At 44.8% G+C, this 22,277-nt stretch overlaps 2 protein-coding genes across 2 annotated transcripts; one reads left to right on the top strand and one right to left on the bottom strand.

Moving 5' to 3' along the window:
- Positions 1-10: 10 nt before the first annotated feature.
- On the top strand, positions 11-5,974 carry LOC135331409 (ectonucleoside triphosphate diphosphohydrolase 7-like). The gene is made up of 10 exons (XM_064526552.1): positions 11-147; positions 254-439; positions 777-950; positions 1,584-1,838; positions 2,521-2,678; positions 3,662-3,822; positions 4,057-4,272; positions 4,544-4,753; positions 5,006-5,167; positions 5,482-5,974. Exons 2-10 carry the CDS (start codon positions 292-294, stop codon positions 5,783-5,785), a joined length of 1,788 nt encoding a protein of 595 aa, XP_064382622.1. The 5' UTR covers positions 11-147; positions 254-291; the 3' UTR covers positions 5,786-5,974.
- LOC135331403 (uncharacterized) lies at positions 5,914-22,200 on the bottom strand. The gene is made up of 3 exons (XM_064526542.1): positions 22,124-22,200; positions 18,721-21,470; positions 5,914-17,020 (listed from the first exon to the last, which is right to left on the bottom strand). Exons 2-3 carry the CDS (start codon positions 21,439-21,441, stop codon positions 6,101-6,103), a joined length of 13,641 nt encoding a protein of 4,546 aa, XP_064382612.1. The 5' UTR covers positions 21,442-21,470; positions 22,124-22,200; the 3' UTR covers positions 5,914-6,100.
- Positions 22,201-22,277: the final 77 nt, after the last annotated feature.

Raw genomic sequence — 22,277 nt, 5'->3', positions numbered from 1 at the left:
CGCGTGGCTGCCTGGCTTCCTGAAGGGGGCGGGGCAAATAGCTAGAATTCACTTGTTGCTTCCCGGATCCCAGAGAAACTTTTCTTCATATTAAAATCTAGTCACCTAGTAATAGATACAACCATGACACAATACAAAAGATGACATGTAAGTAAATAAGAGGTTCATTTTAATAGGCCTAATTAATTATGTTCAGACAATAATATTAATTTTGTCCATTAATTTTAAGTAATGGTGGTTTTTCTTCACACAGATAACCTCTAGGTATAGAAGATAATTTGGACTGACACGATGCCTCCTACTTCCCCCGGTCGCCTGCTTAGTACCAGACTATTCATTTGCCTCTCTCTGGGCATGTTGCTCTGCCTGGCCCTAATCTCTCTGAGGAACTACGTACCGATACACTACCGCTATGTCTCCAAGACGACTCTGGGGACCGGTGAGTGTAGTGTAGGGCTGAAGTATGCACCAGAACTTTTGTACAGATTGTTTTGCTTTGAATTGTGTTGATGGCATAGATCTGTATGTAAATCGGTAGCTATAGTGTACAATGTAGGTCCTACTGGACATTACCAGTCGAATGACAGGATAAAGTCACAGTCACACGTGTACAGCACTCTTTATAATAGATATGGACCGGTGTACATTGTTGAATGACCTGGAAACTGATGTTCACTTATTTATTGTGCAAGTTCGTTATGCATGTCGTTACCTAACCTCCTCCTCCTCCAGCATGCAGCTTGAAATATAACCCACCTCCTCCCCCCCACACACAGCCAGCGGAGACCTCACCTCCCACAACTTCGCCATAGTGATTGATGCGGGGAGCAGCAGCAGCAAGGTGCACCTGTTCCACTGGCCCCCCCACGATGGTAACCCCCATAAATTGCTCGAGATTTACCCCCTCACTGATGTACAGGGCGACCCACTCGTCAAGAAGGTGGAACCAGGTGGGTGTGGTGTACTGCATGGTGGACGTATAATTATTAGGTACGGGATTGATATCCATTTCTGTATTTAAAGATCAATGAACGCTGTACATCCGGTGTATTTGTTGATACAATAGTTATGGGGGATAATATTATTATATGACACGTTAGAGATTCTAGTTGCTCTCTGGAATTCAAGAAAAGTACTAGGTGCATGGTGGTTTCCAGCGAGTTATTACCTGATAGCTGCTATGTTTTATGTTTTCCCCTTAGCACTGATCATGATGGTTTCTTTGTGGCACTGTATCCATGCATATGCAAGAAAAGTACTAGGTGCATGGTGGTTTCCAGCGAGTTATTACCTGATAGCTGCTATGTTTTATGTTTTCCTGTAGCACTGATCATGATGGTTTCTTTGTGGCACTGTATCCATGCATATGTAAGCATGCCACGTTTGTATAAAAACACAGTAATTTTCATTATCTATACAATAATTACGGTAATGCTACTCTCTAATGACTTCAAGGAATTGATGTCTAGTTTACTTAGTTCATAATCCAGATACAGAAATAAGATTATACTAACATATTTATGACGAAAACTCGAATGCACGTGTATTCTTATATTTATCACCAGCATTCCTTTCCACTCTAGGTATCTCTACGTTTGCCTCCACCCCAGCAGCTGCTTTTAACTCCCTTGTTCCTCTCCTGGCTTATGCCAGTCACCACATACCCTCTGTCAAACACCCACACACAGTGCTATACGTACTGGGCACAGCTGGCATGAGGCTCCTGTCGTTAGGCCACCAGGAGAGGATAATGGACTATATTGCAGCTGCAGTCAGTAGAGAGTATCCGTTCCATCTATCCAAGGACGGAATACAAGTCATTAGTGGAAAGTTGGAAGGTGGGTAGGAAAGTGTTGAGTGTGTAATTGATAGTTGAACTATGCCTGGCCATTGAATTAAGATCAACACAAGAACCAATGGAAAGTCTGTTTATACAGAAAAGCCTTTTGCATGAATAACTTCCGATGTTTATTATGGTCAGGATGACTTGTGTGATAATTATGGTATCAAATACATAAAAGAGTCTTGAATAGGCTAGGATACGTACATCAGTGTTGGCGCGGAGACATGTATGGTATGCTTGAAAGGCTATTGTACTCGTACCTTTGTGATGACTGGCCTCACCTAGGTGTAGACTTTAACTAGCTACATTGTATAACTACCTCCCCTCAACATGCCAGTAACAGGACATACATCATTAACAAGCAGGAACTATGCATCACTGTGCACTGTAATGACATTGTATAACTACCTCCCAGTAACAGGACATAAATCATTAACAAGCAGGAACTATGCATCACTGTGCACTGTAATGACATTGTATAACTACCTCCTCCCAACATGCCAGTAACAGGACATACATTAACAAGCAGGAACTGTGCATCACTGTGCACTGTGTAATGTCACATACATCTCAGTACCTGTGTTTGTGTTGTGATTGAACTTTAATCTCGTTGTTTTAAGAGATAACAGAGTAATAGTGAAAGGGAAAGTTATCCACACACACACACACATTTACAGGTGTATTCAGCTGGATCACTATCAACTACCTCCTTGGAAATTTCTCCCCTGAGAGCCACGCCCACGCCCACACAGCTGGTAGCGAGCACATACACACTGTAGGGGTCATGGACATGGGTGGGGCTTCCCTGCAGATTGCCTTTGAAGTGCCTCAACAGGTGGGCTTGCGTAATTATTGTAGTAGACATAGCATGAAAAAGGGTAATTCGTGTAGTGAAGGTAGCTCTATAAAATGTGTACAGTAGATCCTCAAAACACACCACCACCACCCAGTAGAGCTCACATGGCCATCCTCTAGTGATGACAGCAGCTCCTAGATCAACTCTCCCCTTTTGCATTAGCTGTGCATTCGATAGTTTTGCAGCAAGAAATGCTTTCCCGGTAGTACATTAGAACCCCTCTAATGGTCATCCCTGATAAAAGCCAGCTCGTGATTTGATGGTCAAAACCTTGTTCCCAAAGTGTCCTTTGTAAAGGGATTCCATTGACATTGATGCTTTTCCTAACACTGTCACCATGAAGCACCGCGGGTGCTGATGCCTCGGTGGAGGTGCCAAAGCTACATAACATAAAGCTACATAACATAAATCTACTACCTAATAGCTGTTATACACACATTTTTGATGATGAACATTTTAATTTTGCTGCAGGCAGAATCCAGAATCACAGGGAAACTCAGAGTGGGTAATGATTGACTACGATTGTTGTTAAAAACGATCGATGCTAAAAGTTCAAGTCTAAATCAGCAGAGCCTTTCAGCGCTCTTCTCACTCTTGCAGCTACCAATAGCTAGCGTTCTAGTGCAGAGCTAATTACTAAGTAAGTAGCAACACTCCATGGACAAGTTTTGCTATGCACTCTTCTGAAAAGGCTACAATGGCATTCCAAGTAAGCAAAACTAGGAGAACGAAGCATTATTTTGCAAATTCACGAATGAAAACATCACTAGAAGCCTATAGAAGCTCTTACTTGCATGTACTTGATTGATTCTTTAGCAGCTGTAGCAGTCTACACAGACAGACAGACAGATACACACACAAACACACTACCGTATACCTCGCTTGCTCATGCGCACCGAGGCATAAATACACCCATCCCCTGACAATCTACAAGTTTAGTTTCTTTTGTTTTTGAACTCCAGATTGAGGTACACAATGACAAAATTGTCGAGATTAACCTCGGCTGTGGTCTCCTTGACAACGAGCACAAGCACAGGGTGTACTCTATGACTTACCTTGGCTACGGCAGTAACACAGTGCGGACCAAATACTACACCAGTCTGGCTAAGCACTTCAACACTAGGTGAGGGGACATCAATTCATGTAGCTGCTCTGAACTTTTTGTGGCCCATGTGACACGTGTAGCTTAATTTGTAGAGCTCTTCTATCATGTGCTTTAGCAGTATAATTATTTTGAAACCCATGCAGAGTGTGTTTAATTCATTAGTAGCTGTTGAAGAGCCCTAATGGTGTGTTTGGTTGGTGTTTTTACTTTCTAAGTATATCGCTCTCTAAGACTTTTCGTCTCTGCCTGCAGTAATCACACGGCCCTCCGCGGTCCCATCTTGAAGGACCCGTGCAGTCAGCAAGGACTCACTGAGAACGTCACTCTGAGTGCCAATCGTTGGGTGAGGGTGAGGGGGTCTGGGAACTTCCCCTCTTGTAGGACGGCCCTGCTAACTGGGACAGCTGTCTCTAACGGAAGCTGTGGACCGAAGGCTTGTCTAGAAGGAGAGAAGAGTGCCTTTGAGAAGTGAGAGCTGCTCAATAATTACCACTTTTATCTTATCCTCTATGTGTCAGCTAATAATGTTATTCTCTGTAACGAAAACCCATTGGTACGGTATTAAAAAAGATACTGCTTCCCCTCCAAGTGTTTATTACATCCATGCACCGTACATAAGTATGCATTGCTAGAGATTCATACAAAAGTCATGCAATTCAAACACCAAACTTCAATTTTAAATGTGCATAAACAGCTTGATTCCTGTGCAAAAAGTAACAACATTTTCTTTTTCTTTCAGACCTCCTGGTTATCTTGGCTATGCCTCCATGAACTTCTACGGGACGTCAGAGTTCTGGTACACAATGAGAGATGTACTGGGAATAGGCGGAGCTTACTCTGCCCGTGAATTTGAGAGGAAGAGCACAGAATTTTGTTCGACTGAGTGGCGTCTGGTCAGAGATCGTTTCGCCAGAGATCTCTACACCTACGCCAATCTGTACAGGCTGCGGTGAGCGTGACATTAATATTGCTATTCTTAGTGTATGATGATAACAGAGCAAAGCCACACCATTCACGACTCTTATGGTACACTATAGTGTTATATTTATACACACTAATTGTGCCATTAATATTAATTTTATGCTGGCCTGTATAGTGTTACTTTGACTGTTGGGCAGCTGAACCTTGGCTAGATGCATGTGTACCCTGGTTTACTTTATATTATAATTATACACTGCATAGTATCTCCTTTCTTGTGTAGGAGCCAGTGTCTGAAGAGTGCATGGCTGTCTGTGGTTTTGCACGAGGGATTGGAGTTCCCTCGAGAGTCTCTCTCCCTGAGAACCCTCTCCACCCTCCGAGGGCAGAGCGTGGCTTGGCCTCTTGGAGCTCTCCTCTACCTCACCAGATATCTACCACTCAGGTGGGGGGGGGGGGGGGGAGGTCTATTATCAATAGCTGCTTGTTCTTTTGAGGTTGCAGCCCGTATTTTATTTGGCTTACGTTAGTGCGTGTAAAACTACACAGTAAAACGGCTTTTTGCAGACGTACCAAAATGGCTCCTTTGCAGCTTGGTTGTCTGCCCTTCTATTACCACTAGCCTTTAATTAGGCTTACACTGTATTTTTATCGCTACTGCTTGCCTACAATTAATGTCTATCTTGGGGGGGAAAATGTTTTATTTGTTATAATGCCGTTTAACTGTATGAGCTACACCCCCCCCCCCCACACTTGCAGGGAGGTTCAGCTTCAACAACAGCAGCACAGGTCCACTGTGGCATCTCAATGGGAGCTCCACTCAATCACACACTCCACACTCACACTCCCTCTACTAGCCGTCCTCTGTGTCATCCTCATTCTTCTTGCCTGTCGCCATCGTCGAGGGCAACACTCCCCCCTTCTCTTCCCTGGCTCGAACATCAGTCTCCCCCGCAGCTTCTCTCAGGCCTCAGGGCTCAAAGTTCATCGAAGAGCTGGCTCTGTGTCTAACCCCTCGTTACCACGAATACAAAGCAGCGGCAACATTGACTGGATAGTGTAAATTGATATAGATATAATTTCAAGGCTATGTTTATAATTGACCCCAAAATCAACATTAATTATAATTTCATCATTAATAACTATTCAGTCGAATCATTAATTTCTCACACCACATTCTATCATTGATAATATGATAATAGATTAGGATATAATATATTATAAACAAGATGAAAATGAAACATAACAACAAGTGATATATGAGGGGTTGATCGATGATACAGATAAATGGATTAGTGTAAATAAATGAAGGCCCTGAGTGGCAATTGGCTAAATAATGGGAATGATGAACAATTAAGTTTAATTAAGATCAGAAATTTCAAGACTTGTGCCTCTTCTCCTGCCTGGAACCACACCTCTTTCCACCCCGCCCTCTGCCACGGTATCTATCCTGCTCAGCCCGCTTAGATTTAGCAGGAACTATATCAACATTGCAGTCAACTTGAACTAGGCTTGGGTTCCTGTCTTTCCTTAAAACAACTGAGAACGCTTCTGATTTCCCAACAATATCCTCAATTTCAAACCTGACATTACGATGACGATGCAATCGATACTTCCTCTTGTACGTATAACAAATAGCATGGAATGTTTTCACGCCGTCAATAGAAGACAGCACTGCATTCTCAGCAAAGGAAACGAAATGTGGTATTGTGCCCACACCGGTAGGGTCCACCACAACTGGTTGGTTGTCTGGTTTCTTCGATTTCTTGCCATCCATAGCTACTCTAGCAGATGTCGTTTTTCTCTGTTCTTTCTTGGTTTGAGAACAGGCTTCAGATGGTGCAGTTACTTCAGTCTTACACGCAGTGTCCTCTTGTTGATGTGGCAACATATCCAGTGTTTCCCATTGCGACATACTAGGTGAATACCACCGAGGCTTGCCTTCCTGCTTCTTGCTCTGGCTTCTCTCACTTTGTTTGCTCTTTTCCATTCGACTGCTTGAACTTTCCCCTTTCTCGCTTCTGAATTGCTTCTTTCTTTCCTGTTGACTATTTGGTCTCTTGCTCACCACTAATACGCTCCCATGACGATCATCTATTACAGCAGGTGGATTGCACAACACTGGTGGGGCCAGGACGTCAACTTGCTCTTGGGAAGAGGCAAACGAAAGAGCATTATCATCTTCAATCCAGCAGTGTTCATCGAATTGAGATTCAAGGTCAATTGAAGCCGCTGAGTTGAAAACAGAAGAAGTATCAGGACTTGAGCTCTGAGAAATAGCAAGAGCAGAACTACAGGTACTAGTCATCTGAGTGACGTGGGAATCAGACTCTTCGATATTGGAATCAGGAAAATCTTGCTCTAATAGATGAGGTAATATAAAATGTCGTTTAGCAGTTGCCTTGTTAGGACTAGTTTCTGCTCTGTGAGTAGGTTGCACACTCTGTGCACTCTTCTGGTATACTATGTCACCAATAGCCGATTTGAAGAGACTAGCTGTACCATCACATTTGCTGGGGCTACTAGTAGCCGTTGCTTTAACAGGCTGGCGATCAACAAGTGGTTTATTTGCAACCCCCACCAGCTCCTCATTCGAGGTGACAGTAGGGTAAACTTCGTTGGGCTCCTGAGGGTCAACATCGGTACTCTCTTGGTGATCACCACCTCTATAATCGATTGTTTCACATTCTTTAACTACAGTAGTGTCCGTACAACCAGCTGCCAATATAATGCCAGCCAAGTCAGCACTTGCTGGGGAGTGAGAGATAATAAACTCCTTTTCACCCTCGGGCATAACATCTTCTCCATCTAGTTCATGATCAAAACGTTCATCGTCTGTGTTTTGAGCAGTATCAGCCGTGAGCTTATCATTGGTTTCCATAGCTCTTACAGATGTATCTTCGATCACATTCTCATTGGACGATTCTTGAATGCCTGTAGCACTGTCTTGGTGCACAGGGTTCTCGGCTACAGATGATTCCTCAAAAACAGGATTGAGGTATTTTACTGCCTCTTCAACACTCAGCAAGCTTGCACCAGTAACAAGCTCCTCCCCTACTAACACGGGACTTCCTGTGCTAATGAGTGGAGTAGTTTCTAGACTGCTAGCCACTAATACAGCAGAATCACCAGTGTCCGAACACAAAGTTAACACAGGTTCAGGTTCAGTCAATTCCAAATCGAGCATAATAACAGTCTCATCCAGTTTGCAATCGGAAAGTTCACTGTCTGTATCGACACAAGAACTGCTTTCTGTAATGCTTACTTTGTCATTGGTAGTGTCAGAAGAAGAAGTTTCAATTACCTCAACAACCATATCATTTTCGGGTACTACGGTATTCCCACCTTCTTTCTCTTCTTCACAATCTGAGTACTCACTTAAAACACTCTGGACATCTTCAGTGAAGAGTTCATCACTTGCAGAGTTAATTTCCACTGGCTCAATTGATTCCTCATTCTCGGGCATAACAAGCAGCTCATAATCTGAGCACTCAGTTTGATCACTCAGTGAGTCTTCAGTGAAGAGTTCATCATTATTAGAGTTAGTAGCGGTTTCCAGTGGCTCAGTTAAATCCTCACCCTCGGGCACAACAAGAGTCTCATCTTGTCCATCTAGCTCATAGTCTGAGCACCCAGTTCGATCACTATGGGAGTCTTCAGTGAAGAAATCAGTTGAATCCTCACCCTCGGGCATAACAAGAGTCTCATCTTGTCCATCCAGTTCATGATCTGAGCACTCAGTTCGATCACTCTGGGAGTCTTCAGTGATGATTTTATTATTAGTAGAAGCGGTTTCCAGTGGCTCAGTTAAATCCTCACCCTCGGGCACAACAAGAGTCCCATCTTGTTCATCTAGCTCATAGTCTAAGCACTCAGTTCGATCACTCTGGGAGTCTTCAGTGAAGAAATCAGTTGAATCCTCACCCTCGGGTACAACAAGAGTCTCATCTTGTCCATCCAGCTCATAATCTGAGCACTCAGTTCGATCATTCTGGGAGTCTTCAGTGATGAGTTCATCATTAGTAGAGTTAGTAGGATCCTCACCCTCGGGCACAACAAAAGTCTCATCTTGTCCATCCAGCTCTGAGCACTCAGTTTGATCACTCTGGGAGTCTTCAGTGAAATTAATAGAGTTAGTAGGAGCGGTTTCCAGTGGATCAGTTGAATCCTCACCCTCGAGCACAATAAGAGTCTCATCTTGTCCATCTAGCTCATAGTCTGAGCACTCAGTTCGATCACTCTGGGAGTCTTCAGTGAAGAAATCAGTTGAATCCTCACCCTCGGGCACAACAAGAGTCTCATCTTGTCCATCCAGCTCATAATCTGAGCACTCAGTTTGATCACTCTGGGAGTCTTCAGTGATGAGTTCCAGTGGCTCAGTTGAATCCTCATCCTCGGACACAAGAAGAGTTTCAGTTTGTCCATCCAGCTCATAATTGGCACAGTCACTGTCAGTAGTATGACTTTGAGAGTCAACATCTGTAGTGTCTGTATGAGCAACTGCACGAGGAACAGACGATTCGACAAGAGTCTCACTCTCAAGTTCAACAATAGTTGCATTTCCTTCGTCATCATCAAGAAGTGCAGTGAGCCTTAGGTGTATAATGTCTTCTTCATCTAGTTCAATATTGGATGATTCATTTTGGATCATATTTTGAGTGCCTTCAGTATTCAGCGTTTCGTCTAGCAATACTTCCAAGCTGCTTTCATTCTGATCATCAATATTTGGTACGACCGTGTTGACGACCGTGTTGATGTGGTCGTCATGGAGTGTTGGCTTGTCTGATACTACGGACTCTTCAGAGACAGCCATAGCTGCTTCAGTAACTTTCATAGAACTTATAAAAAGTTCAGCTAAATATTGTACTATAACATCGATATTAGTTGTAGCATGCCCATTTTCAGTATTAGGAGTTGCAACTTCTTCACCAACTTCTTTTTCAAGATCTTCACCGTGTGCTTGTACAACGTCTCCTTCAACTAGCTCGAGATCGGATGATTCAGTGTCGATATTTTGAGTGCCTTGGGTGATCAGTGTCTCGTCTAGCAACATTTCCGAGCTGCTCTCACTCTGATTGGCCTCGGTCAATTCTCTAGTTTGTGTAACAAATTCTCGATCTTTCTCTTGCAACTGTAGTCGGTGGTGACGTTGAGTGTCCTGCTCTCTCTGCTGATCATCAATATTTGGTACGGGTGTAACAATTGTGTTGATGTGGTGAGTAGATGAGCCGTCACTAAGTGTTTGCTCGTTTGGTACTTCAAACTCTCCAATTGCTTCGAAGTCAATCGTAGCGGCTTGCACAGCATTTTTAAGAAGCTCAGCTACAAGATGTGCTATCACATCGTTCTCCTGCCCATTTTCAGCATTAGCAGTTGCAAATTCTTCACCGAGCTCTTCGTGATGTTCATCTAGCTCAATATCGGAGGTTTTAGTCTCGATATTTTGAGTGCCTTCAGTAATCAGCGTTTCGTCTAGCAATACTTCCAAGCTGCTCTCATTCTGATCATCAATATTTGGCACTATCGTGTCGATGTGGTGAGCAGATAAGCCGTCATGAAGTGTTGGCTCGTTTGGTACAACGAACTCTCCAATTGCTTTGGAGTCAGCCGTAGCGACTTGCACAGCATTTTTAAGAAGCTCAGCTACAAATTGTGCTATCACTTTTCTCTCAGTTGTAGCCTGCCAATTTTTAGCATTAGCAGTTTCAACTTCTCCACTGAGATCTTCACAGTGTGCTGAATTACCCACACACAGTTCTTTGTGCTCGATATACGCTAGGGAGTCATCACTTATTCTTCTGAGAGGGGAGGACTGTGAAGAGTTAGCTTCACCGCTCTTTTGCTGCTCTCCATCTTGCTGAGCGGAATTCTCACACATAGAGGTGTGTTTCTCACTTGTAACAGTAGGCAAGTCACGTGAGCCGGACAAGCTACTTGTAACTGCAGCTTCCTCCTTCGTAGCACATGCAGGTTGAATTTTACAGGACTTCAGAATCTTGGTGCATTTTTCCATTCCTTCAAGAGTCAGAGAAACCCATTTTTTGGCGCTGTCATCAGAAAACACTCTAAATATATGGTGGTTTCTCTCAGAAAAGAACCGTGGATCGAGAGGAGCCCACATATTAACTGCCACACTACAGCTCTCCAAAAAACGATAATAAAAGTAGGAGCAAAGGATATTAATTGCAGCTTTCTCGTAGAACCAGTAGAGAACAGGAGCAAAATATCCCACCAGCATCTTATTCGTGATACCGTAATAAAACTCTGGAAAAGTCGTAGAAGGAAGTTTGACTCTCCTTGCTTGACTTGGAGCAGGTTGTACTTGTCCTTTCCACGACAGATAAACAAAAGCCTCGGGCAAATGTGACGACTCCGTGATTGCCCCCCCGCCTAGAGGCATGGGGAGAGGGGGAACAAGGTTTTGGTAGATCGGGGGAGTGTTGTACCGAGCGCACTGAACAGGCCGGCGGGGTAACAGCATTCTTGAAGCATTTTGTGCTCGAATTGATGATGGGACCACTCCACTAGATGGCGGGTGCGTACATACCCTGGGGGACTCAAACCTAAGCACCGTATTTGGGAAGATCCTGGGGGGTGGTACTTGGGGTGGAGATTGCTCAAACTCCTTTGATTTCCGCCCACTTCTAGCAGCAATCTTTCTTTCTTTTTTCTTTCTGCGTTTTTTGGCAGCAGCTGTTTCTTCGGGATAAGATTGTTCCATGGTTTTCCAGTAGCCATCAGGTGTCTCTTTCATAGGAGTGAGGGTGGACTCAACGGGAGAATTGCTTAAATGTTGAGTCTCTGGCTCTAAGAGAACAAGGCCTTCTTGTGATACGTGTGACTCTTGTGAAGCAATCTCTCCAGAATCAGGTGTCACCAAGGTGCTAGCATCAAGAATGTGATGGGATGCCTCTTGCGATTCTTGTGATGGCTCTGACTTCAATAGAGTGTGATGGTGTGCCTCTTGTAAGGGCTCGGAGTCTTGTAGAGGGTGGGGGTGTGCCTCTTGTGAGGGCTCCAACTCTCCCAGTAGAGTGTGAGGGTGTTCCGACTCTTCCAGTGGAGTGTGAGGGTGTGCCTCTTGTGAGGACTCTGACTCTTCCAGTAAAGTGTGAGAGTGTGCCTCTTGTGAGGGCTCCAACTCTTCCAGTGGAGTGTGAGGGTGTGCCTCTTGTAAGGACTCCAGTAGAGTGTGAGGTTGTGCCTCTTGTGAGGGCTCCGACTCTTCCAGTAGAGTGTGAGGGTGTGACTCTTGTGAGGACTCCGACTGCTCCCATAGAGTGTGAGGGTGTGCCTCTTGTGAGGGCTCCGACTCTTCCAGTTGAGTGTGAGGGTGTGCCTCTTGTGAGGGCTCCGACTGTTCCAGTGGAGTGTGAGGGTGTGCCTCTTGTGAGGGCTCCGACTGTTCCAGTGGAGTGTGAGGGTGTGCCTCTTGTGAGGGCTCCGACTGTTCCAGTGGAGTGTGAGGGTGTGCCTCTTGTGAGGGCTCCGACTGTTCCAGTGGCGTGTGAGGGTGTGCCTCTTGTGAGGGCTCCGACTGTTCCAGTGGAGTGTGAGGGTGTGACTCTTGTGAGGGCTCCGACTGTTCCAGTGGAGTGTAAGGGTGTGCCTCTTGTGAGGGCTCCGACTCTTCCAGTGGAGTGTGAGGGTGTGCCTCTTGTGAGGGCTCCGACTCTTCCAGTGGAGTGTGAGGGTGTGCCTCTTGTGAGGGCTCCGACTCTTCCAGTGGAGTGTGAGGGTGTGCCTCCTGTGAGGGCTCCGATTCTTCCAGTGGAGTGTGAGGGTGTGCCTCTTGTGAGGGCTCCGACTGTTCCAGTGGAGTGTGAGGGTGTGCCTCTTGTGAGGGCTCCGACTGTTCCAGTGGAGTGTGAGGGTGTGCCTCTTGTGAGGGCTCCGACTCTTCCAGTAGAGTGTAAGGGTGTGCCTCTTGTGAGGGCTCCGACTCTTCCAGTAGAGTGTGAGGGTGTGCCTCTTGTGAGGGCTCTGACTCTTCCAGTAGAGTGTGAGGGTGTGCCTCTTGTAGGGGCTCCGATTCTTCCAGTGGAGTGTGAGGGTGTGCCTCTTGTGAGGGCTCCGACTCTTCCAGTAAAGTGTGAGGGTGTGCCTCTTGTGAGGGCTCCGACTCTTCCAGTAGAGTGTGAGAATGTGGCTCTGGTTCTTCCAGTAGAGTGTGAGGGTGTGCCTCTTGTGGAGTCTCTGGATGGGTCTCTTGAGACAGTAGTGGATCGCTATAATGCCTCCGGTGTGTAGTTGCGAATTGTGGATAGCTCATTTGCTTCGAAGGTAGTTGGTGTTGTTGGTACCCTTGTCTCATGCCTCTGAACTCGGGTCTCCAAGCGTATGAAGCTTGTCGTGGGTATCCCATTTGTTGACCTGGGTAATAACGATTGGACTTCTCAAAGTTCCTGTATCTAGGGCGTTGGCCTGTTTCCATGGGGAATGACCCGGCTCTTGGGTGATACCTGAGCATTTCTTCACAGTACCTGAGATATCGGCTGTATGGTTGGGAGGGAGGATGCAGAAGTGGTCTACGACCACAGTTTTTTGAGGGGCTCAGCGGCCTTTGTTGCTGTGGTGGCGATAGGTGGGGCCCGTAACACCACCGTGCTCCTGAGTGAGGCATATTTGAGGTTGGTGACCTGTGTGATGCCAAAGAGGGTTGTGTGCCTTGGAAACTTTGCAACGAATGTAAGCCTTGTGACGGTGGTGATCCTGGTGATTGGTGAGACCCTTGTGATTCTGGAGGACGAAAGCGTTGCATCCAAGGTAACGAATGTAAGCCTTGTGACGGTGGTGATCCTTGTGATTGGTCAGACTCTTGTGATTCTGGAGGGCGAAAGCGTTGCATCCAAGGTAATGAATGTAAGCCTTGTGACGGTGGTGATCCTTGTGATTTGTCAGATCCTTGTGATTCTGGTGACCCATTGGACGATGGTGATCCGTGTGAAGCCTGCGAGGGCAGTGATCCGTGTGAAGGCAGTGATCCATGGGTACTCCGTGTCAGTTGTGAAATTAAAGACCAATGTTTGAATAATTGAACGGACACAAACTCGAAGTACCGTGCTGCTTCACCTGCAGTCACAGTCATTGGTAGATCCAAATTCAGTCCTTGCATGGTAAGATACACATAGGCCGATTGTGGAAAGTAGACATTGTTGCCTGAGGGCAGCCCTGGAGGTATGCTAAGTACAGGGCCTGAGGACAGTCCTGGGGGTATGCTTGGTACAGGGCCTGAGGACAGTCCTGGAGGTATGCTTGGTACAGGGCCTAAGGGCAGCTCTGGAGGCATGCTCAATGCAAGGTCATCGCTGGTACCAGAACTGTAACTTACGGGAACAAAAGGCTCGGCCAAAGGGGACAAATTAGAACAATGAGCGTCGTTAACAACAGTTGGCAAGATGCTTCGAGTTAGGTTTCCTTCGATCATCACATTCTGTGCTTCAGTCTCGCTATAGGTCACAGAGTCAAGCAAACTACAGCTGAGATCTGGGTAGAACTTGAAACAAGAGAGGTCAACTTCCGCATCAGGCATTTCTGTTAAGTCGCAATCGAATTCAGAGTCACAGTCACTGTCAATGGTCCAATCTTCCAGCTGCTGTCGTTCCCAGGCAACACTTGGGCCTATGGGTCGTGGGGATTGGCACTGAGCAGAAGAATCAACAGGCAACGGATGTCGAGATATCACAGATTTAAGTAGACATGAAATCTTATTTATCTGTGTGGTGGGGAGTACGCCTGAAGAATTAGTGCAAGTAAGCGCTTCTGAGACAGCCTTACGTAGAACGTTTAACCTGATTATATCTTGCACTGTCAATGCTTGATGGGCACCAAAGAGTATCCGTTGGGAGTTAAACTTGAGCCCGGTGATGGTAGACGTTTCTCTCTCTACTTGCAGTTCTATGTCAGAACGGAGGGGCTGAAATCCAAGAGCACACAACAGAGCAACTGGGCTTGTCTCAATACTAGGTAGGATAGTCATCTTGCGGGCATGGATGAAAGTTGCGTGTTCCCCTCCTTGCAATGATGTCACTACTGCCAGGTATGGTATTTCCTTATGGTTGAAATCACATGCGAATGCTGATGGATTTCGATAGGACATGATGCCGACCATCTCTCTTCTCGGACTTAGATTCTCCCAATTCATTGACAAGGGGTGCTCCACTCTTGAAAAAGAAGCACTGATAGTATCCACATTCCAAGAATTCTGTCTCTCACCAAATTGCCAGAGAGTGTAAAAATCTCGAGGCACCTTACGAGAAAAGACGCTCTTCTCTTGTACAAAGGCTTTCCAATTGTCGGGCAAGTTACAATTAACACATGATTGTGGTTGTGTTGCTTGTTCTTGAGATGTCTCCCGGCAACAGTCACATGGTTCAAGCACAGGAAAGTTGATAAAAGCTGTTTTGCGATCTTTGATCTCAGTCTCATAATGAGTTCTGGGAAGCAGCCAGTCTATTAGTTTATGGAGGTCTTGTGAATTGATCTGAGGCAAATTTCTCATCACAACACAGTTTGCAGGATCTACTTCACATTCTTCCATGAATTTGATCTCGGCTTTGGCATCTTTTTGCACAAGGGGGAAATGACTAATATTTTCAGGTCGTCCCAAAATCATTTGGTGTGAGAAGGAAGCAGTTAACAGACACTTCACAAGAACAGGGTCACTGCAAAATTGAATTTCCAGTTGGATATAGTCACTGAGCTCAATGTATCTGTTCAGAGTTGATAATGCTTCTATGCTCTCGTAGATCTTCGACTCCATGGGAACACATGCCAACAAACGAGACGCAATGTGTGCCACAGACGTCTCCAGCAGGAACAAACGTGTACATCGTACGGCACGACCCTTACAGAAATTGCGGACAAGCACATACTTAGAAAAAGGGTATGAACGCTGGGCATTCGAGTTGCGACAATCAATCCAATCTCGAAACATTTGACACACCATCAGGTGATCGCTGAAGTGCCCACCATCGTACTTTATTCTCGTGTCGAGACTCCTCGCCATGGCAGCACGAAATTCATCCTTATCAGTAATAATGCATCTTGTGGGGAGAGTAAACACATCCACCGTTTGAGATAATTCAGCAGCTATGACAATCGCTTCCGTAGATACACCGAAATAAATCCCGTAGAGGACAAGGCGACAAAGGTCAACATCCATGGGGAGAGAGAGACAAAAGTCTCCGAGAACTGTCATGCTGGCTGTTTCTTCCAGTCTCTTTTGTGGGTGACTGACTATTGCTCCGAGGTTCGCTAAATCTTGGAGCGCTGTCTCCATTTGTTCTAGAGAAGGAGGCTCGAGCGCTTGACTGAGCACTTCGGAGGGAGTCGACATGCCTAGTTTGGTTGCAATGGATTTTGCCTGAAGCACTAACTTGGAGAGGGGGGCAGTTACAATCTCTGGAGGGGTGTACTCGGGTAAAACAATTTGAAAAAAACGTAAGGTGAAGAGATGGACAATCGCACCATCAAAGACACGCCCTGCTCTTCCGGTTCGCTGAGCACATGCTGCTTGAGAACACCATAGCTTTCTCAGACAAGACAGCCCTCGCGTACTATCGTATTGAAGTTGCCGATAGAGACCAAAGTTGATGACCAGACGTAACTTTGGTAGGGTGAGAGAACTCTCGGCAATGTTAGTGGCCAAGATAATGTGGACTTTATTGGGGGGTGGATCGCTAAAGACTTCCGTCTGTTCCTCCAACGGCACCTGTGAATGTAAGACGAAGCAAGAGTAGTAGTGTCCAATGTCACGGTCCTGTAACTCGTGCAGGAGGCGATCTCGATATGACAATATCTCTCCAATCCCTGGCAAGAAAATTAGGATGCTTTCTCCTTTGTTGCCCTGATTAACAACCAACATAGTGCACACACTTAAAGCTAGCTCAGTGACAGCTGGCCTGGTCTTCCTCAAATCGTATGCACTCTTCTTAGGCATGCTTGAAATTAGAGTATGGAGATTAGACGCGGCTTGCAGCTGTTTGTCATGCCAGACAGTCATCTTGTCTGTGAGCTGAGTGATATTGTCCAAAAAATACGTCTCGACTTTGAAACGAGTGGCACCGACAAAGTATGGCTTTGCTATAACTGTGTGAGGGAGTACTTGATCGAAATAGCTCACAAAGAGTGGTCCCTGAAGTGTAGCAGACATGAGGAGTATCTTCATCTCGGGGTATTCAACAGCAAACTTTCTGATAACCAAGAGAGTAAATTCGGTCGAAATACTTCTCTCGTGAATTTCGTCCAAAATGATGTGCGTGAACGTCTGTATCATTTCTGGATTGTGCAACAGCATCTGTAAAAAAAAAATAGATGATTAGATACATGTAGCTACCATATCCAAAAAGAGTAATTAGTGTTCCGGGTTGGGTACTTATAAAATCACACAATTGTATGAAAGTACAATGTCGTAGATCTATATTATGATAGATATATACAGGTACAGTAGCCCTCAAATAAAAGTTCCCGTTGCACGGAGCAAGAAAAACGCGAACTAAGCGGTAGCGACTCATAAACGCACAGTAATTATGTATATAGTTCTACCGGGTGGAATTTGCTGAGTTAGCAATAACATATTTCTTTATTCTGTAGGTACTATCAAGCTGGCTACAAATGTACCAACTTCTCTAATCCAATTATGGTAATACTGCAGAACTTATATACAAGGCTGGAAAAAGATGAGAAAGTTGGCAGTAGCAAATCAACTCAACTGGCCCTCCGGAATCTAGGTCTAGCTGTTGCACACACTTCATTAGTTTATGTATGGTTAAGAGTGCAATATGGGGTTAATAGCACGAGTATATAACAAGCAATGGCAAGGCTTCTAATTGCACGAGGTGAAGCCGAGTGCTCTTGCCAGTGCTTGTTATGCTATTAATACCTTAATTATTACACGAGTAACCATACTATTGATTTCTAATCGTTACGATTCAGTTCTCTGTAGTTTTAATACATGTTCAGTTGCGGTCGTTAATTCGAAAACGAACCCCCTGTGCAAATATAATTGCACTGTTTCTCTGTACAAATTCCAGTGCATAAATAGTGTGAGGGCTACCATATGCCCGGGTGTGTACATACCATAACATATGAAACACCGCGGGTGCTGATGCCTTGGTGGAATGCTATGCATGAAGATAACACTTTTGTTGCGTGCAGAAATGGAGCAAAAAAGTGGGAAATGATACACCATGAGTTGAAAGTCTATAATTAATGGCTTGCTGCATGTTCTCATGAAACAGTGCATCTTTACAGCTCACATCGTTCTATAGCTACTGTTCTAGTGCAGAGCTAGTTGCTAAGTATAATGGTGAAGTTATTCAACAGATTTTGCTACGCAGGAGTCTGGAGAGACTGCAACGGCCTTCAAAGTAATCAAAACTAGCCAGAACTCGAATGAACAAGAAAATGTGACTTGAAGCCTATAATATTATTTATAGAAGCTCTTAGTTCATTGAGGAGCTACAGCAATCTACACAGACACACACTACCGTACATGTACCTCGCTTGCGCATGTGCACCGAGGCATAAAATGTTAACTCTTCAAGTACCAGCCACAACTTGCATCTAACTTAAATTAATTGCTGCTACAAATGTGGCAAAGAGTACCGTATTTCTTCTACGGACGCTTTTCTGGGCCATGTTCTAATACAGCAGACACTCTAGTGCTTCAATTTCTTGTTCTAATAATTATATCCATGCAGACAATACCGATTTCAAGCAACGTAGCTTTATAACTATCAAGAGTTCTGCAGTTAGCAATTAACTCATACATGTAGCTAGTGCAACTGTTTGGTCGCACATAGCGCTATAAAAACTAGCTCGCATGCAGCTGTTCTAATGATTCTGGACATCTCACGTGCGCTACAATGATCTGTTCCAATTGTACCCGGACAATTTTCAAAATCATGGTTGTCCGGTAAACTAACATAATTATACCCATACTTTAAATCTACATAATCATCAGTACCATGCACACAATATCCAGCATGTATTCACCTGCAGGAGGTATCCAATAGTGCAGTATGTGAGAGCAGTTTTGGTGGTCCGGTGACTCTCTCCTCCGATACAAAATCCCACCGTCTTCCCCACTTCCTCTCCTCTTTCTCCTGCCACTCTCTCCGCCAATTTAATGGCTGCCACTCTTCGAGGCTGGGTCACCATGATTACACACTGCTTCTTCTCACTCAGACACGAATCGAGAATGAACTGTGGGACTTTAGTCGACTTGCCGCAACCAGTTTCTCCTTCAATCATCACAACTCGGTGTGTGCTCACGAGCTCAAGAATCTGTTTCTTGTGCTCCAGAATTGGTAGTGGAACTGTGGTAGTTCTTTTGACAAATTGTTGCTTCTTATTAGCAGGTTTTTTCTTCTTTGGGCTAGAGGAACGAACAACACCTCTATTTGGGTCAGCACCATCTGGTTGAGTAGTTGCAATAGCACTTGGGGCCATTCTTTCAGAGGATATTGGCACATCTGGACTTGACCGCTCAAGAATATCCTCGGTCCAGTCTGAATGACCACCATCGATCGTCTCTTCCCGTATGTCTTGGAAGGAGTACCAGTCTTGTTCTAACTCTTTAGCATCTTGGTGTTCCGATACTTCAAGCCGAGAGGTAGAGGACTGTGAAGAAAAACTCGAGTGGAGAGAATGTGGTGGTTCTGTAAGTGGCAGTAAATCATGGATAGCAATTGTATCGATAGTAGAGACATTCCTTCCGTCATTTGGAGGGGAAGCTGACTTGATAGCTTCGACAGCTTCCACAAATAATTTCACAAACGGTGTAAGCTGAGTCGGCACTTCTTCACAATTTAAGATTTCAGCTCTGAGACATAAGACTGATGGCAGGCTCATGAATTTCCGATACTGCTCCACAGCAGCTGACAACAAAATGTTCTCCTCCCCCACTGCATGATCAACACTCGGCAGAGAAGCAGAGTCTTTGCCTGTCACATGACCAACAATTGGCAGTTCTGTAATTTCAGAAGCTCCCTCTGAAGCAGGAACATTTTTATCGGCAGTAGTTTCATCGAAGGCACCTTCATCTTGGACGTAAGACACTTTATGAAAATTGAGGAATGCCAGGGTTGAGAAGATGTCTCCTGGGGATGGTAGAAGTTCAGTGAGTTGAAGCAAAGAGGACACCAGTAGCGAGTGGTGCAGCAAGTGTGTGAACCACGCGTTGACAGTGAGGGAGCGTGAACTGGGACAACTTGTGAGAGTTGGGACAGGTGACCCTGTGTGAGACACTAAACAAGTTAAGAAGAGAGCATCCAATTCGCAAACGGCTAACTCAGGTGATGGTGTGTAGACATTGTTGGGACACGACATGAAGAGCAAACAAGAGCAAACAATAACAGCAGTGATATGAACTTGCTCAATGCTCTCTAACTGCAACATGTTAGAGTGCAAAGAATCGTCTGTTAGCTTCAATTGCCGACCAAGAACAGTCACGAAGAGAAGCGAAAGTTTGAAATTCAGAGGTTTCTTTGTCAAAGACACAAGTTCGTTCTTTTCAGACAAACAAGGTTTGAGCTTTCCAGAAGTTGAATCGAAGCTTCTTGTAGACGAGCAGCCATATTCTACAAATTTCTTCACTCCCAGAAGTGAGTATAGCTGTTTCCGTATGCTTAGAGTAAACAGAACAAAACGAGGACCTTGTAACTGCAGTGATTCGAAGATAACCGGTCTCAAAAATCGTCCATTAGCCAAGGCAAGCAAATGAGATAGCATGGTGCCTCTCTGGATGCAAGTACGGACAAATCCGATAATTGTTGCATCTTTTGCAGCTTTAGGAGTTGTTTTCGACAGTTCAACATTGTAGCGCCACAAACGAGACAAGGTGAACCATTTCTTGAGCTCTTTAGAGTTGGGCACTGACTTTTTCCGTTCTCTTAGCCACTGTGCAATAGCAGCAACGCCAGAGACACACAGCCTCAAAACAGAGCAAGTTTGGTGCATGTTTTCACAAAGAAACACTAAATCTGGGAGTTGAGCCTCGGATATTTTGAGAGATGAAGCAAGCATGGTTGACGTTACAAATTGGCACGATAGTTCCATGGAGGGGGGATCACTGCCTTGCACTTTTCTGACATCCAGCAGCTCAAGGAGACACACTTTCAAGTCATTCACTACCAGAAGGTCAACATTGTTGGTTAGCACACCACACACCTCGACGTGGTCACAATAGTACCTCCTAATTTCATTCACTAGCTCAGAAGTTAGGTGCATCATCTTTACACCTGCTTTGTTCAAAACACTCTCGACATGCAGTGCAGCAAAATCAGTGACATTCAGTTTCACTGAGCATTTCACACCAGCACACACCTGGTGGATGGATGAAACTACAGCTCGTTCTTTAACATTTAGGGGCTTAAATTCAGCAAACTTTGCTTGTAATTGTTCTGAATCATAACCTGGCGGAGGTGGAATGAAAAACACGGGCTCCACACCATTTTTCTGCAACAACTGAACAAAGGAGAGAATTATCTGACTGTAGAGTTGGAGATTGTCCCCATGGAGATGGGAGAAGGGTGCCAGCTGATCTAGTTTGTCTAAGCGGCATAGGAGCCAGTTGAGAATAGCATAGAGGTCACAGAGCATGTGAGGATATCGTTCAAACAATCCAAAATGTTTGGTGGCCAACTGACATAGTGATGTTTTATGGCGAACGTCGTCATTGGAGAGAATATGTTTTAACAGTTCTTGTTGAGACATGATATCGTTCTCTGGCAAATTGAAGTTACCTGCGAGGAAAATTGATTATTACAACAGTTTCACAACTACTCACTAGGAAAGATAATGACTACTACAACATTTTCCACTACAGGATAAATTGATTATATCCTAGTAGTGAGCCCACTACAGAATATGCACAAGAGGGATGTACAGTGAACAGAACCATGTGCACACAGTGTACAATATTTACAGCACAGAACCATGAAAATGAACAAGAACAAAAGCATAGGAACTAGCCCAGCTGCAACATATAAATGAAGAGACTCACATGCAATGCACGTTTCAAACAACTGCCAGAGTTTATATATTGATCTGAACAGAGGCCTTTTGAGCTCACAGATATCTACCAAAAAGAAGAAAAGTTGTACGATAATGAATTACGATAATGAATTAAAATGCAGTGCGCATGCACAACAAAGCATGTTGCAATGGCAACCATGTCATGCACACAGTGGTGGACTTGTGCCTGAGGCACAAAGTGGAGGAAGATGCCGCGACTATTTAGCGTGAAAATGTATAGCTACCTCCGTATTAATAGGTCCCAAAAACTCCCCGTCTCTATAGTGTAGCAAAACCACAGAAGCCGTAAGTTTCCATACAAACATCAAACTAAATTTTGGACCTATTTTAAAAACATTAAAACATAACTCACATAACTCACATGTGCATCAATTGTGTACAGTCTCTCAGCAAGTGCCAGACAATGTACAATCAGTGATGAGTGCAATTATCTTTTGGTCAAAAAGCCACGTGGGCTTGACTGCGCATGCGTAAATTTCTCGCTGCAGACTCAGCTCCACCCACTTCTATGTAGT

Source organism: Halichondria panicea, chromosome 2, assembly GCF_963675165.1.
Source record: "Halichondria panicea chromosome 2, odHalPani1.1, whole genome shotgun sequence".
In the NCBI taxonomy this organism is placed as follows: Eukaryota; Metazoa; Porifera; class Demospongiae; order Suberitida; family Halichondriidae; genus Halichondria; species Halichondria panicea.
The sequence above is the reverse complement of the archived record's forward strand: the minus strand, read 5'-3'. Positions and strand labels throughout refer to the sequence as shown.

Bases quoted from the DNA above. Each gene is read 5' to 3' on its own strand.
- LOC135331409 (XM_064526552.1), top strand. From the start codon at position 292: ATGCCTCCTACTTCCCCCGGTCGCCTGCTTAGTACCAGACTATTCATT. The intron at 2,679-3,661 runs GTGGGCTTGCGT...TTTGAACTCCAG, and splicing joins CCTTTGAAGTGCCTCAACAG to ATTGAGGTACACAATGACAA. The intron at 3,823-4,056 runs GTGAGGGGACAT...CTCTGCCTGCAG, and splicing joins GCTAAGCACTTCAACACTAG to TAATCACACGGCCCTCCGCG.
- LOC135331403 (XM_064526542.1), bottom strand. From the start codon at position 21,441: ATGTCTCAACAAGAACTGTTAAAACATATTCTCTCCAATGACGACGTT. The intron at 17,021-18,720 runs GTGAATACATGC...TTTTTTTTACAG, and splicing joins CTATTGGATACCTCCTGCAG to ATGCTGTTGCACAATCCAGA.